Here is a 15,825-nt window from a genome sequence, read left to right on the forward strand (position 1 = left end):
TTATTTGAAATTAAAAAAAAATCTCAATTTGGAATTTTTTTTTAAATAACTATTAACAAAAAAAAAATAAAAAATACAACTTGTTTGGCTTAGACCAATACAACCTTAACACCCTCATTGAACCCTCTCACAAATCAAAACCCACCTTTTCTTAATTAAAATCATATAATAATCGATAATTAAAAAAAAAAATCACAAAAACACAACAATCATCAATACTCACCTAAAATCAAGTTTAGCAATCCCTCAATTTTCAAAAATAATTAAATAAGCTCTCAAAGATAGGCGGAGATGGTGGCTCAACAAATTAGGCCTGACAAAATATATTTGCTAGGCCTCCTGATCAAATTTTTTTTTTTAAATTACTAAAATTTTTGTAAAAAAAATTTAAATTTTTTTTATAAATCTTATTTAAATTTTAAAATCCTAGTAATTTTTAAAATAAAAAAATAAAATGTAAAAACAACACATGGACCAAAGAGGATTTGAACATAGGTAGGTCAAAGTCACACGCTTTAAAGAAAAAGCCACTAACAACTCAAACACAACTACATTACACACTTCTATGTGTCTAAATATTCTATTTTACATTAATTGTAGTATAGAAAAACCGAAACAATGGGTGCCGAGGAGGGGCTTCAGCATCTACTAGCTTCGCTTTAGTAATTCATTTGCTATTCTTTAGTCTGTTTGTTAGATGAGTATTGCAGTTTCATTTGACATCATTAATGATATTTTATAACCTAATTTCAATCAACCATATAGCACTTTTTTAAAAATATATAAAATAAAATGCGTTAATTATTTTTTTAAAAAAATTTATCTTCAAGTTTAAAATTATATTAATAATCAACTAACATTATTTTCAATTTCCTTTAATATCATATAGATTTTCATCATTTTTTTTAATTTTATCATCATGTTCAAATAAATAATAAGTATGTTGAATTTTCATATTATATATATATATATATATATGCAGTTTCATTAGTTTGATTAAAGAAGAAAATTGGCCTTTATTATAAGCAAGCATTTTGGGGTTATGTAGAATATGCATGATTTAATGTATTTTTCTCATGACTACCTCAATTATAGTATAATCATGTCTAAAATATATATATAAAGTTTAATAAACTAACAATGACTACATAATGAATGAATTATTTCATGTTGGAATTATTAAAGGAGGAATTATTTTAAATTATTTTATTAATGTTTTGATTATTATTAGAGTGGGAATTATTGAGGTTGGAATTATTTAAAATTATTATTAGACCAGAAATTATTTTAAATTATTTTATTGATGATTTCATTATTATTAAAGTGGAATTATTAAAGTGTGAATTATTTTAAATTACTATTATCATTATTATTGCTATTGGAATCATTTCACATTATTATCATTAATCCAACTATAAATATCTTCCTTTAACCCAAGACCCTCATCAGTTTGAGAATCTCTCTATCTTTTCATTGCCACCAACACTCCAATTTAATCTTCTATAGGGTCAAGGTTATCCATGACCCGAATTGAGAAAAGTAGCATAAACCCAACTGTATGTTTTGATTCTTACCATACTCACTTTGTTCAAATTCAAACTCTGGAATATATTCCTCTTGTTCAACTATGGAATATATCCCTATATAACGGGCTATGATACCACATTGTTGAGGATCCTAACTCCGGTGGCACCGTGAATAGCTCAGTAGATGAGAAAAAGGAGATGAGAAGAGAAGAGCAGAAAGTGAGCTCTATTAGTTAAAAAATAAGAGTAACAATGTTGACTGGAAAAAAGGGAATGCAGCAACCAATGAGCTCAGTGCTCATCTAACATTATATATTCAAAAACTAAAGTCAAAAAGTAACACAATCTTTGACACTAACCCCATTGGTTAGTCTACACCACTGACCATAACCCCATTGGTCCATAACCTTAAACATTGATATTATATTATAATACCCATACATCAAAAGCTTTTCTCCCATTCATTCAACTTCCACCAATACACCAGACAATAACCTGGTCTATCACTATGACCATACTGTACTCATGCTCGTTCACTCATCACCATGCTGTACTGGAGACGCAGGCCATCACTCACTTTATGCTCCTGCCGCCTCATCTCCGATCGTGCACTTCAATCACCGGTCACCATCAACATCAACACCCCCCTTGATTGAAGCTCCTTAACTCTGAGCTACTCTCTCATGGCCTTGTGCTTCTCAGTAGACAGGGGCTTGGTGAAGATGTCCGCCAACTGATCTCCGGTAATGAACATCAGACGATCAGTAATTAAACTTCAAATATAATGAAATCTAACATCAATATGTTTGGTCCTCTCGTGATACGCCGAGTTCTTTGCCACTGCAATGGTGGACTGATTATCACACCAAAGTACTGATGCCTTGTCGAAACTCCTCCCACAATCACCCAGAATTCTCCTTAACTACACCATTTGACATGCCGCTGTTGTGGCAACTACATACTCAGCCTCCATTGTCGATAGTGCCATGACATCTTGTTTCTTTGATCCCCAGGTGATTGCGCATGAACCAAGTCAGAAAAACATGCCTGAGATGCTCTTTCGATCACTCAAAGACCCACCCCAGTCACTGTCCGTAAAGCCCTCCAAACACTCCCCATTTCCACTAGAATAGAACAGTCCGAACTTCACAGTTCCAGCTAAATATTTTACCACCCTCTTAGCTGCACAGAGATACTTCACATTTGGTCTGCTTATGAATCTAGAGAGGAAATTCACTGCATAACATATATCAGGTTTAGTGTGCACAACATATAGAAGTTTGCCAATTAAACTTCTGTACACCTTAGAATGAACAAGTTCAGCTTCTTCTTCATCTAGAAATTTTTCATTAATTCCCATTGGTGTATCTACATATTTGCATTGCTTCATATTCAGATCTCTTAATAAATCTTCAATGTATCTTATCTGTGATATGAGCAACCCTCCATTTGACTGATATATCTCCAACCCAAGGAAAAATTTAATCAGTCCCAGGTCTACCATGTCAAATTTCTTCTTCATTTCTCCTTGAAACTGATCAATCAGTACCAGTGAGCCACTAGTATACACCATATCATCGACATATAAGCTAATGAGAATACTATTGCCACCTTCATCCTCCTTCATATACAGTGTGTGTTTTGTTTCATTCCTCATATAGCCAAGCTGCCTGAGATGCCCATCAATTTTACTATACCACACTCTTGGAGCTTGTTTGAGACCGTAGAGTGCCTTCTTCAAACGATATACCAGACATTCCTTCCCTCCGATGATATACCCTTTAGGTTGATCTACATAGACTTCCTCAGAGATTTCCTCATTGAGGAATGCTGATCTCACGTCAAAGTGATACACTAGATAGCTAGCTTGTGCGGCCAGAGCTAGAACTATCCTTACTGTCTCAAGCCTTGCTACCGGCGAGAAGACCTCCTCGTAATCTATCCCGTACTGTTGTACATATCCTTTGGCCACCAGCCTCGCTTTGTGCTTCTGAATTTCACCATTTTCTCCAAACTTCATCTTATACATCCACTTGAGACCAACTATTTTTTTCTCGGAGGGTAGCCTTGCTAGATCCCAGGTATCGTTGCCATGTATCGCCTCCAGCTCAACATCCATGGTGTCCCGCCATTCCTGGTACACCTGTGGATTAGCAACATGAAGAGAAAATGTACAAGAGTTATATAGGTCAGTCAAGAGCCTGGTTTTCCTTAGTGGAGACTCATCTCTGGACCCCTCCTGTGAGTGTGAGCTACTAGCACTTGATTGACCTCCATTTCCCATTGCCTCCTCTTGTATTCTTCCATCACATGGGTTTTGTTCGTCTTCATCATCATTAGAACATGAATCTTCAACAGTTATAACTGGTCCAGCTTCACTTGCTTTCCTATTCCACTGAGAATTCTCATGAAATATCACATCCATGCTTACAATTATCTTGGATGTAGTAGGGTTAAAGAGCTTATAGGCTTTAGACGTGGGACAAAACCCACAAATACACATCTCTTGGATTTGTCATCTAGCTTCTGAATCTTTTGTGATGGAATAAGGGTGAAAGCAACACTGCCAAACACTCTAAGATGTTTCAGATTTGGCTTCTCTCCATGCCACACTTCATATGGTGTTTTATCACCCAGAACATGAGTTGGTGAGCGGTTGATCAGGTTTACTGAGGTTGCAACTACCTCACCCCAGAACTCAGTTGGAAGATTACTGTCTTTGAGTAAGCAACAAGCCATCTCTACAATTGTTATGTTCTTGTGCTTCACTACACCATTCTACTATGGTGTATAGGGAGCCGAGAACTCTCTTCCAATTCCGAGTTCATCACAATAATTGTTGAACCCATGGGATGTGAACTCACCCCCATGATCACTTCTCAGTATCTTCAACTTCTTCCCAGTTTCTCGTTCCACCATAGTGTGAAAACTCTGAAAATGTTCAAAGGCCTCTCCTTTATTCTTCAAAAAAATATACCTAGCATTTTCTACTAAAGTCATCAATGAGAAGAAGGAAATATCTATTACCTCCCATTGAAGCTATGCTCATCGGCCCGCAGAGGTCCATATGGACCAGTTGTAGGCATGTTGTTGTTCTCCTAGACTTCCTGACGGAAATGCACTCCTTGCATGCTTACACATGGCGCACTCCTTGCACTGAGATCCAATCTTCACATCGGGTAGCCCATGAACACTCCTTATCTGTGCTAGAAGATCCAAGCTTCTATAATTCAAGTGCCCGAAACGCCGATGCCAGAGTTCAGATGTATCCTGACCTTTCACTGCTAAGTTTAGCCTTTTAACTCTCTTGAGATCAAGTAGAAACATGTTATTGTTGGATCTTGGCATTAAAACAACCTGCTTCCCTGTGCGATCATCACTAATAATACATTTGTTTTCTTGTAACACTACAGAATACCCCTTCGTGAGGAGTTGTCTAACGCTGAGCAAGTTATGAGCGAGCCCTGGGACAAGTTGCACTCCATGAAGCTGCTTCACCTCTCCACTTTCCATGCTAATAGCTACTGTTCCAACTCCTTGTATTACCATCTCCTTGTCATTACCAAGTCGAACGGTTACCTTTTGGGATTTATCTAGGCTTGTGAACAATCTTTTTCACCCGTCATATGATCTGAGCATCCCGAGTCCACCAACCAGACTGACCTTGAGATCTCTTCTACAACGTTGCTGGCCAAGAAGAGATTACTAGGTTCCCATTCCTTTCAACTAGGGACGTACCCTTCTCTGTCTGTTTGCTTCTCTCTCGACACTCTGCCTTTATACGGCCTTACTTCTTACACTGAAAGCACTGGACATTGGATCTATCTCCACTTTGCCCTCGACCACATCTTCCTCTTTCTCTGCCCCGAACGAAGCCTCTTCCTCGTCCCCGAGTTGAACTCCAACTGGAAGATGTGCTAGAACACCCTTTCTCCTTGACATGAGAGGTTTGGTTCTCAGGCTTCACATGCAAGGCCTTCTCACTAGCTTTTCCTAAGGATCTATTCACTCTAATTTCATGGGCTTGGAGAGACCCACACAGCTCGTCAAGAGTGAGCTTCAAGAGATCTCTGGACTCCTCCAGTGCAACTGCAACATAGTCAAACTTTGGTGATAGGCTTCACAGTACTTTGGACACCACTTCAATCTCCGAGAGCATGTGTTCAAGACCTTTCACCTAATTAGCAATGATGACAACTCTCAAGCAGTAGTTTTGAATACTCTCACTGTCCTCCATTTGTAGGGTCTCAAAGCTCTGTCTGAGAACTTGCTTCTTCACAGCCATTATCCTTGATGAACCCTGGTACAAAGTTTTTACTATCTCCTATGCATCATGTGCCATCTCTGCTTCTGTTATTTGATCAAGTATCGGCCCGTCCACCGCTTGTTGGATGAGACATAGGGATTTTGCATCCTTTTTCTTACTTTCCTTCTGCTTCACTTCGTCTTCTCCCTCTGCCATCCCTTTCTCAACAAGCTCCTAGAGTTCTTGAGATTGAAAAACAGTTTTCATTCTCAGACTCCATCTACCATACTCCTTGCCTTTGAAGACAGTTACACATGGTTATGTGAGGCTCATCGGACTTTCGTCTACCATGATAACCGGCTCTGATACCACACTGTTAATGATCTTAACTTCGGTGGCACCGTGAATAGCTCAGTAGATGAGAAGAAGGAGATGAGAAGAGAAGAGCAGGAAGTGAGCTCTATTAGTCAAAAACAAGAATAACAATGTTGACTAGAAAAAAGGGAATGCAGCAACCAATGAGCTCAATGCTCATCTAACATTATATATTCAAAAACTAAAGTCAAAAAGTAACACAATCGTTGACACTAACCCCATTGGTTAGTCTACACCACTGACCATAACCCCATTGGTCCATAACCTTAAACATTGATACTATATTATAATACCCATACATCAAAAGCTTTTCTCCCATTCATTCAACTTCCACCAGTACACTAGACACTAACCTGGTCCATCACTGTGACCATATGGTACTCGTACTCGTTCACTCATTGCCATGCTGTAATGGAGACGCCGGCCATCACTTACTCCATGCTCCTGCCGCCTTGTCTCCGGTCGTGCACTTCAATCACGGGTCATCATCAACATCAACAATAACTAGATTAAACTGTATGAAATATACCCACATCCAACATAAACCACCAACTTGGCTCTTTTCTCATTCAATCTCTATCTATATAAATACATAAACACCAAACAAACATCATCTAAAAATACCTAAAAAAAACAAAGAAAGAAAAAGGCAGCCATGCCTTGCACTCCTCCAAAGTTTCCAACCCAGCATCACCAACTCGCCAACACCACCACTCCAATGGCCAACCCTCCGAGTTACAGTGGAGATGAATGATGGTTGGAAGAAGGTAGGTTGTGGGTATGAGAGAAATATGATCTCATAACTTATTCATTTTTAATATTGTTTAATTATTTGCTTAATAATATTATAATTTAAAAAAAATCCACATAAGCCTAAACAAACGGCAAGAATAACCTCTATTATCCAAGTATACTTTATTGACTAAATTAATAAGGTAAAAGACTAAAAAAAGATCAAATTAGAATAGAGGGACTAAACATACAATAGAGAGGCCATTTAGGGTATTCTACCTTAATTTTTTTTTAATGTAAAACCAATTTAATGCTCTTAACAAAATTAATATTATCAAATCCATTTTTATTAACAACGCCATATTTCAAAAAAGAAAAATACTTTAAAAAATTTTAGGAAAGTTTTCACTTTACAAAACTATAGGTTTCCATTAGAAAATCTTATTAAATACTCCTTTGATCCTTTTTACTTGTCCGTTTTAACTAAATCATATGATTTAAGAAAAGTTTATTAAAATTAGTTGGTAATCTAAAATTTATAAAATTATATTAACATTTCAACATTATCCTTATTTAAAATATGTTTTAAAAAGTATGTAGTTGAATATAATTTATTGGAAGTCATAAAGTATATTAAATATAAACGGTAAATTTGAAAAAAAACAATATTTAATACTTTATAAAATTCTAAATAGACAAGTAAAAAGGAAAAAAAATTCTCTAAAATGTGAGTATTTAATGTAAAACCAATTTAATGTCGATGATGAAATTAATGCTATTAAATATTTTATATTCATAATACAAATTTAATATAAACTAATATTTAAAAAATAAATTTTTAATTATCAAAAGGCTCGGAGTAGCTTTTACAACTATATATATATATATATATATATATATATATAAGACCAATTGATATTGGTGCAAGTTGTTGAGTTCAAATTCTCATATTTGTAATAAAAAAAAAGGTTGGAAGAGTTTTACTCACTCATAGGATTAGGATTTATTATTATTATTATTTGTTTGGTTTGCCCCGCTATCTTATCATAAAAGAAGATGGCTCACCGACAACTAACACAAAAAATAAATAAATAAAAAATATTAGAAACTAATGGAAAAAAATGAATTAGTCTCAATACTTTTTATGCAAATACAAATAAAAAATTCTGTTGTTTATTTATTTATTACAATTTTTTAGCATGTTACACCTAAAGATCATAATAATAACTAATTGATCTCTCATGATTTTGTTATAGGATGAAATTAAGTTTCAGTATTAAATTGTTAAGATAGAAGTTATTTTATAACAACCAACTAATGTAAAAATAAAATAATAAGAATTAAGATATAAACATTAAGAAAAGAAACCCTATTTTTTATTAATTAATTATGTGTGCAGTTGCATCATCAAAAGTCCTTCCTTTTTCATTTAATTTCTATAAAGCCCAATGGATGGATAACACCGTTATCTTTCAAGGGAAATTACCTGATTGCCCATTCAGTTTTAACTGATTTGAAAGCTTTGAAAAATGAGAAACTAACTTCTCATAAAATACAATAACTGTCACATCATTCCCCACCCTTTCTTCTTCTTCTTCTTCTCCCGAGACAACCAAAAGCTTTTCATCTTCCATTTGAGTTACAAGGGCATCTTAGCCGGAGTTGCACCCATTACCGCCGGAGACCGGAGAAAAGAAGAAAGCCACTTGACTGGACCATCTCGCTGCTTCCGTGCCATCGTTACAAGCAGGTATGAAAGCCCTATGATTTCCATGGTCAAAATCGTTTGTGTTCTTGGGTAATGTTAGGTTAGTTAATTTTATTGTGCATTCAATGATGAATGAAGCTTGGAATCATTTGGTGAATGATCTATATTTCTTCGAGAACATGTGATCTTGTAATTTCCATCTAATGGTTGGTTAGTGTGATTACTTTGTGCCATAATTTGCGATAAAACAAACAAAATTGTATATAGTTGTGTAAGAGAGTTGATTCCTGTCAAAAATCCTTGCAGATTGTTTGTTATAAATCACTAAATTCCAATCTTATTATGATGTGTGTACAGAATTTTGTCAAGATTCTGTGTTTGCAGAATTTTGTCAGTATGTTCTGTATGTAGATTGTTAGTTATAAATCACTGATATCAAAACTAGTGTATATTTGTGGTATGTATCTCATAATGATGAGTTATTGGAATTGTTTTATGTATGACAGTATTTTTAGCATTTAGTGTTTATTTTTGTTCTTTGTCGTTCATCAAAATATAATACTTAATATATGGAATAGATATGGTTGTTTTATGTATCCAATTTTGTACAAACATGTTTAGTGTCATTCAAAATAATCACCCGAATGTGTATATATTGTTTGTGCAATCAGAACAGTTATGGCTTGCCAGTTGGGAAATTTGGTGAATGGACGTTGTTACTTAGCACCACTCATAGACAGTGTACGCCAGTTGAAAGAGAAGATGACACGAAGACACTGGGAGTTACTCCGAGGGACGCCATTTAGTCATCTGATGGATATTGAGCCAATAGCACAAGAGCGTATTGTATTGATGCATTGATGCAGTGTTTTTGATACACGGACCAAAAACCTTCAATTTGGGAGACAAATCACTTACAATTCCGTCCCAAGATGTTTCAATGATACTTGGACTAAAAATGTGACTAGTATCACAATAGATTTCTTAAGGAAGAAGGAACGTTGTACACTCGAGGAAGAGTTCTTAACGAAAGGAGTAGACCGAACAAGGAAGTGCTTGTTGAGGACTTTAATGAGTCTGGTTGGCAAGAAAGACAGCAAGAAAGAAGAAAGTTTTGTAAAACCTTTTCTAGTATACATCATGGGATCCTTCCTTTTCCCCACCACTTCATGTACATCTCAAGCATGATTAGCCTACTATGTGGAAGACCTGTCAACGCTGGATCAATATGCATGGGCCCAAGCAACCTACAAGTGGATTATGGATGATTTGCCCAATGCAGCTGCTCGTGTGAAGGACATATGTTTCGGGAATCAACCGTGCATAGGGTATTTGCGAGGATGTACAGTTGCACTGACAATTTGGTTTTATGAAGTAACTGGGACTGGGAAGAAGATCCACTTTGGAAGAACACCACGCATTCTCTGTTATGGTGAAGCCAGTATCAAGAAAGAAGCAGGTGTGAGTGCCTTGATCAAGTCATTGGATGGAAAAGAGGTATGCAAATTAGAATCCATTGAGTATTTCCTTTTAATATTCTCCTTTTGTGTCATTTTTATTGCTTTTACTCATAGGTCGTTAGTATCCATATTTACCAATCTGTATCACATTTAATCGCTACATATTCACGGTTCTTGTTTTTTTATATCGATTCCCAGCTTTTAGTATCTACACATGTATTCAGCTTTTTATTAGATGTTCCTTTTTGAGAATAATGTGTATACTTCCATATTAATGTTTGTTGTTGTATTTGCTAGTTTTTCCCCGCTTATGCCGTAGAGACAATCGAAGTTGACCTCATTGGTTCGGGAAAGATTGAGCTCAGCTTTGCAAGGACAAGTTTAGTTCTATCCGTGCAACGAAAAGCACCAAAATTCATCAAGGCATTGAAACAAAAAGGTAAGAGGAAACAAGTTGGAGAGGCATCCCCGACAATGATCATGAAAGTGAGAAGTCGGGAAGCCCACCAAGAGAGTCCAAAAATCATCATGTTCGAGTCCGAAAGGAGAAAAACAGATGGAAGATAACAAATACGAAACATTGATGGCTGAAGTGATAGTTTTCGCATGGAAGCTTGCTATTCTTGAAGAAAAGGAAGAACACAAGCAATCGAGAAAGAAGATGTTGTACCACCTCCATTAACAGATGACATTGTCCCAGCTCCACCATCGAGGAGATCCAAGAGAGTGGCATCGAAGCCAAGAGCAACCAAACCTCCAACATCGCAAGAAGCCTCAGGCTCAGGGATCTCTCAGCCAGAGAAACGGGTCACTCGTGCCTCGAAAACTGCACAACCAACAAAAGTTGCCCAAGTAAAAGGTGCACTAGCACCCGTGAGGTAGGAAACGCAGTCGCACCAACTCCATCCCAATTAAGTGAAGTGGACAAGCAAAACAACAGAGGGCATCGATAATGCGATAGAATCGCTAGCACAGCTAAAACTCGGGGACTCTATATGCATACCCAAGGAAGGAGATACGTAGGTGAAGGTAGAAATTGATAGAATAACCTGCCCCACGAACCGATTTCAATCCAACCAATAAAAAGGCCTACCGGATTTGGCCGGCTGCAAAAGATACACCAATTGTCACTAAGTGTTTTCCTTAATCGACAAATTGACGAGTAAGCACATCGTTCAAATGTTCTATATTAGAATTTTAAATATGCAATTCGGAGTTGCAATCCACTTTTCTGCTAGAGTAATCAATATTTGTATTTACTGCTGTTTATTGATACATAATATTTACTTTAAGCATTAAGCGTATAGTATTCTGAATAAATGCTCATTATTTGGGATACAACATTAGTTTTCAATCATATATGTGCACTATCATGAACATGTATCACATTGTCAGCTACCTAATTAATTGATTGTTGTATATTACATCAACACAATGGTCTGGACCAGCGAGAAGGGTCACACATCCCGTTATCATCTGCATGCATTGATTGATGGCAAACAGATGGTGCCAGACGATGTAGTTGACGTCTTTGTTCTCATGTTACTTGATACTTTGAAGAAATCTCCTAATGTGTATAAGATGACCGCTACAATCACCCGCCCAATGGCCCTTGCTTTATCTAGGCAAGAACATTCGCCCTCTGGAATGGAAAGAATGATGAGCCCTGCGGTAGAAGATTTCCCCGCTATAGAATTAATCCTCATGCCAATAGTGTGGAACAAACATTATCACTTACTTGTTCTTGACAAAGTTAAGAATGAGTACTTGCACTATGACTCAATCGGTGGACATGTTCATGATCGAGATGCAGTAGCCATGGTAATAACAAGATTTGATCAATTTGGTTTTTAATTTCATTTTTAAATGTGTGTGTAATATCTTTCCTTCTTCCAGCGTGCACTGTTTGAAGAGCATTTGCATAAGCAGCTTGGTATTAGTGAAACTGTGGCATACACACTAACTCATGTGCAAGGATGTCCAAAACAAAAGATGGATAGTGTGGATTGCTCAGTTTATTTAATGCGGTTTATGGAGCAAGTGTTGAATGATGGAGAGTTGTATCTCCCCCAATCAGATGTCCCGCACGTGCGCCTAGAGTATGCTGCACGTATCATGGAGGATGGTATTATGTGAAACCCTCAAAAGATGGAGGCAATAGCCGAAGAGGTGCCTGAAATTGACTCAGAAGTTGTGCCTGCAAATGAGCCCATACACAAAGATGGTAGTGCAGATATTTCAGAGATTATGATTGGAACTGCGCCAACAACTAAAGATGCCAGCAATGACCCAGTAGAACCCCTGCTCAAAGATACAGTCACTACTCCACATATGCAAATAGATCCACATAGCCAACCGAGTGAAGAGGCACCTGCACCTATTGATTTGGCCCCAGCTTCAGACAATGGTTAATATAGGACATTTTGATTTACCTTGAACATTGTATGGAACTTCTTCAGATTTGACTTTTTTATTTACTGTTTTGTGCTAATTGACAACAGATATACTATTTTAGTATTTAGTGGACTTACTTTATATTTTAATACAGCTAAATGTATCCAGTTTTTAGTTGTGGTAGCTGATTTTGATACTTTACATTTACTATTCATAGATCATCTTCACTACACAATTTTAATCTTCAGGTTTGATACTTTGAATGTACTATTCTTAGGAAACCTTCAATTTTTAGTGTTACCCGTTCAGTTTTTGTACTTTGAATTCACTATTCATAGATCACATTTAGTTTTTAATTTTGTTTTTTGGTTTTTTGTGTATCCGCTTATTATTTGAGGAACCTGATCAAATTCATGTACTGTCAAACAAACTTCGAGAACTTTATATGCAATATATATAAGTATCAATCATTCAACATACGATGGCAGTGGTCAAAAAACAAAAGAGACGGGTACAAAGGATACAGTTAGTCTGCGATTACTTCATTACATGTGGCTCTGTTATGCCCAACTTCGTGGCATCGACTACAATGTAAGTCACAAACACTAAATGCTTATGATTCAATCCTCCTTTTTTCTTGGTCGTCCGGGTCTCTTCTTTGAGGTAGGTGGACGAATATGGAGATGTCGACCCGCATCCATCAGTTTGTCGTGATCTGGTACAGGGAATATTGGACTCTCATATGCTTCTTTGTACACTGCGACCGTGTAGTAGCCTTCCACGTAACGATGAATGTTTACATCAGTTTGTAAGATTGCGCAGCAGGCATGGTTACAAGTAAGACCGTACACCTCCCACCGACGACAAGAACAAGTTCTATTACGTAAATCGACATGGTTGCCCTGCTTGTCAACGACTTCAAAAATATCACCATCAGATCGGCCTATGACTAAGCATATGCTTTCTTCAATAGTCTTTTCAATCTTCTTGTGAATCTCCGGGCAAAGATGGGTTTCCCATTTCATGCTATTCTCGCGCCGCTTATACATTAGGTTCATCATCTTGAACCTACATTGGTGGGAAGTACACATGAGAGAAAAAAAACTACTACTGCGAATATAATAAAAAACCATGGCAAAGCTACAATATTAAACACTACGCATAAATAAGGAACACTAAATACCTATTGTATGCAAGAAATACAAAAAAGAAACAACAACCATAAAAACTATACACCAAAAACAAATACGAAATAACAAAAGCGTAAAGTACTCATTACGGTTTAAAACCACATGGTAAAGCCAAAACTCAAACATTTAATATAGATACTACATTAGAATGTTTGAAAGTAAATACATTCAGCTGAAATAGAACCAATCTCCAACACTCATCTTTTAATCCTTTCCCTAGGTGACCATTAGCCTTCAAAAAGTTTGCTTGGAGATGTCACAAACAGTAGCCATGTGAGGTAGAGGGGAAGACTTTGGCAATGGCATTAACAAGTCCCTTAGAACGGTCTGAAATGAATGTAATGATTTTGTGGTAGTCATCTTCACCATATATTGCATCACACAGAGTGGAAATGAACCATGTCCAGTTATCGTTAGTTTCATTATCAACAATAGTAAAAGCTAGATGAAATATACCTTCATTACCATCCTTTGCAGTTGCGCCTAGTAGGATGCCACCATATTTACCTAGCAAATGGTTGCCATCGAGGAATAGCATGGGTCTACAACCACGCTTAAAACCTTGAAGACATGCATGAAAGCAAAAAAAACCACGCTTAAAGCGTTCTCCATCCTTCTCAATGATAACGATGCTACCTGGGTTGGTTTCGGAAACCTTACTTGCATACCATATCAACAGATCATAACTTGCAACGTCGCTTCCATGGAGAATTCCCTTTGCCACCTCTTTACCCATCCATGCTTGTTTGTATGGTAGCCGGACACCATGGTCACACAATATATCACGTTGTATGTCTACAGCCCGGTATAGAGGACGATCTCGCAATTTCCTCATTACTTGCCTGCTAACCCATTTTTTAGAAGCCCTCGGATGAGATGTTGTGCCGATACCCCCACCACATGTATGACTATTTTGGGTTGTTTTGATTCTAAATGTTGGGAGGTTGCTATCTCTTGAGGCGTGGACACGCCATTGACATAACTCAGCAGCACATGTGACAGTAACTCTATCTTTATCATTTTCTATGAACCTGAAGTTGAAATTGCAGTTGATGGCTAAGTCGCACAATGAATCCTTGAATTCTTGTGCATTTTTGAAGGGTTGGCCAACCATGAAAATTTCAGCTTCTGTATCTTGTAAAGAATTGCTTATAGTTATGCCTCCTCCATGTGTCATTGCCAGTGTATTTTGCGATGTTGGTACCCTTGTTATATACATTCGGTAAATAGTTAGTAAAATAAATAAACAACAACACTTTAAAACTGAATAGTTATGGCAAATAAGCTTCGGAAATAACAAAAACTAATGGCTAAAAAATAAAACTAATACCAAACAAATGATACTATACCCAAACAAATATTAATGACCACATATGCGAAACATAATTCAAATCCTTGCCACATTATACAAAAATGAGTGCAAAACCAAATAGAATAAGATATTTACAATGACATTGGTGAAGTACAGATGGCCTCCGTTGTTTCGTTCACAGTGTCTATGATCATGTTCACCACGGTCTTTTTGAATATACGATGAACATTACACATGTTCTGAAAGTCATCCTCTGAGCTAATGGAGCATATTGTCTTGTGCTCATCTGGCATTATATACTTTACTCGCACTGTAGAAGGTTCGAGAGCCCAATATGTGCATATCTCCTCAAATAATGTTAGCCATCCAGTCAAGACAGTGAAATCTAACACATAATCATAACCTTTATACTTCGCAATACCGTAAAACATGTCCATGAAGACCCTGCATTAAGAAAAGCTACTATAGATGAAAGACCGATGAACATGATAGCAGGAACCCTACATTAAGACCAAGATAAACATCTTGATGGGGATCTAAGAAATACCTTCACACATTCTTTGGGATAGAGCTTTGTGAAGTTAGCTCACCGCCGAAGAATAGAGATGGTGAGTAGAGATGGGTGATAAAATAGGAGAATCACTCCAAAACCAAGGCCAAGGAAGAAGAAAAGAAAATGAAATGAAAAAAGATGCAAGCTTCTCCAGCAAGACAAAAGGTAAGGATGAAGACTTTTGAGTGATGTCAAAGTACAAGCACCATGTTGTCTTGACATGACATGGCGCCAGATTTCCCTCCCAAAAGCAAAGGGTAAAGTGGGGTTTTTCAAAATAATAAACAGGCAAAGATGACGGTAGGGACGAAATAGAAATGATTCTAAAA

General features: G+C 36.9%; 1 protein-coding gene across 1 annotated transcript; it reads right to left on the minus strand.

The window, feature by feature from the left end:
• Nucleotides 1–13,887: 13,887 nt before the first annotated feature.
• Nucleotides 13,888–14,808, minus strand: LOC120254772. Its single transcript, XM_039262811.1, has one exon. It carries the CDS (start codon nucleotides 14,806–14,808, stop codon nucleotides 13,888–13,890), a length of 921 nt encoding a protein of 306 aa, XP_039118745.1.
• Nucleotides 14,809–15,825: the final 1,017 nt, after the last annotated feature.

This window comes from Dioscorea cayenensis, unplaced genomic scaffold (assembly GCF_009730915.1).
Source record: "Dioscorea cayenensis subsp. rotundata cultivar TDr96_F1 unplaced genomic scaffold, TDr96_F1_v2_PseudoChromosome.rev07_lg8_w22 25.fasta BLBR01000621.1, whole genome shotgun sequence".
Taxonomy (NCBI): Eukaryota; Viridiplantae; Streptophyta; class Magnoliopsida; order Dioscoreales; family Dioscoreaceae; genus Dioscorea; species Dioscorea cayenensis.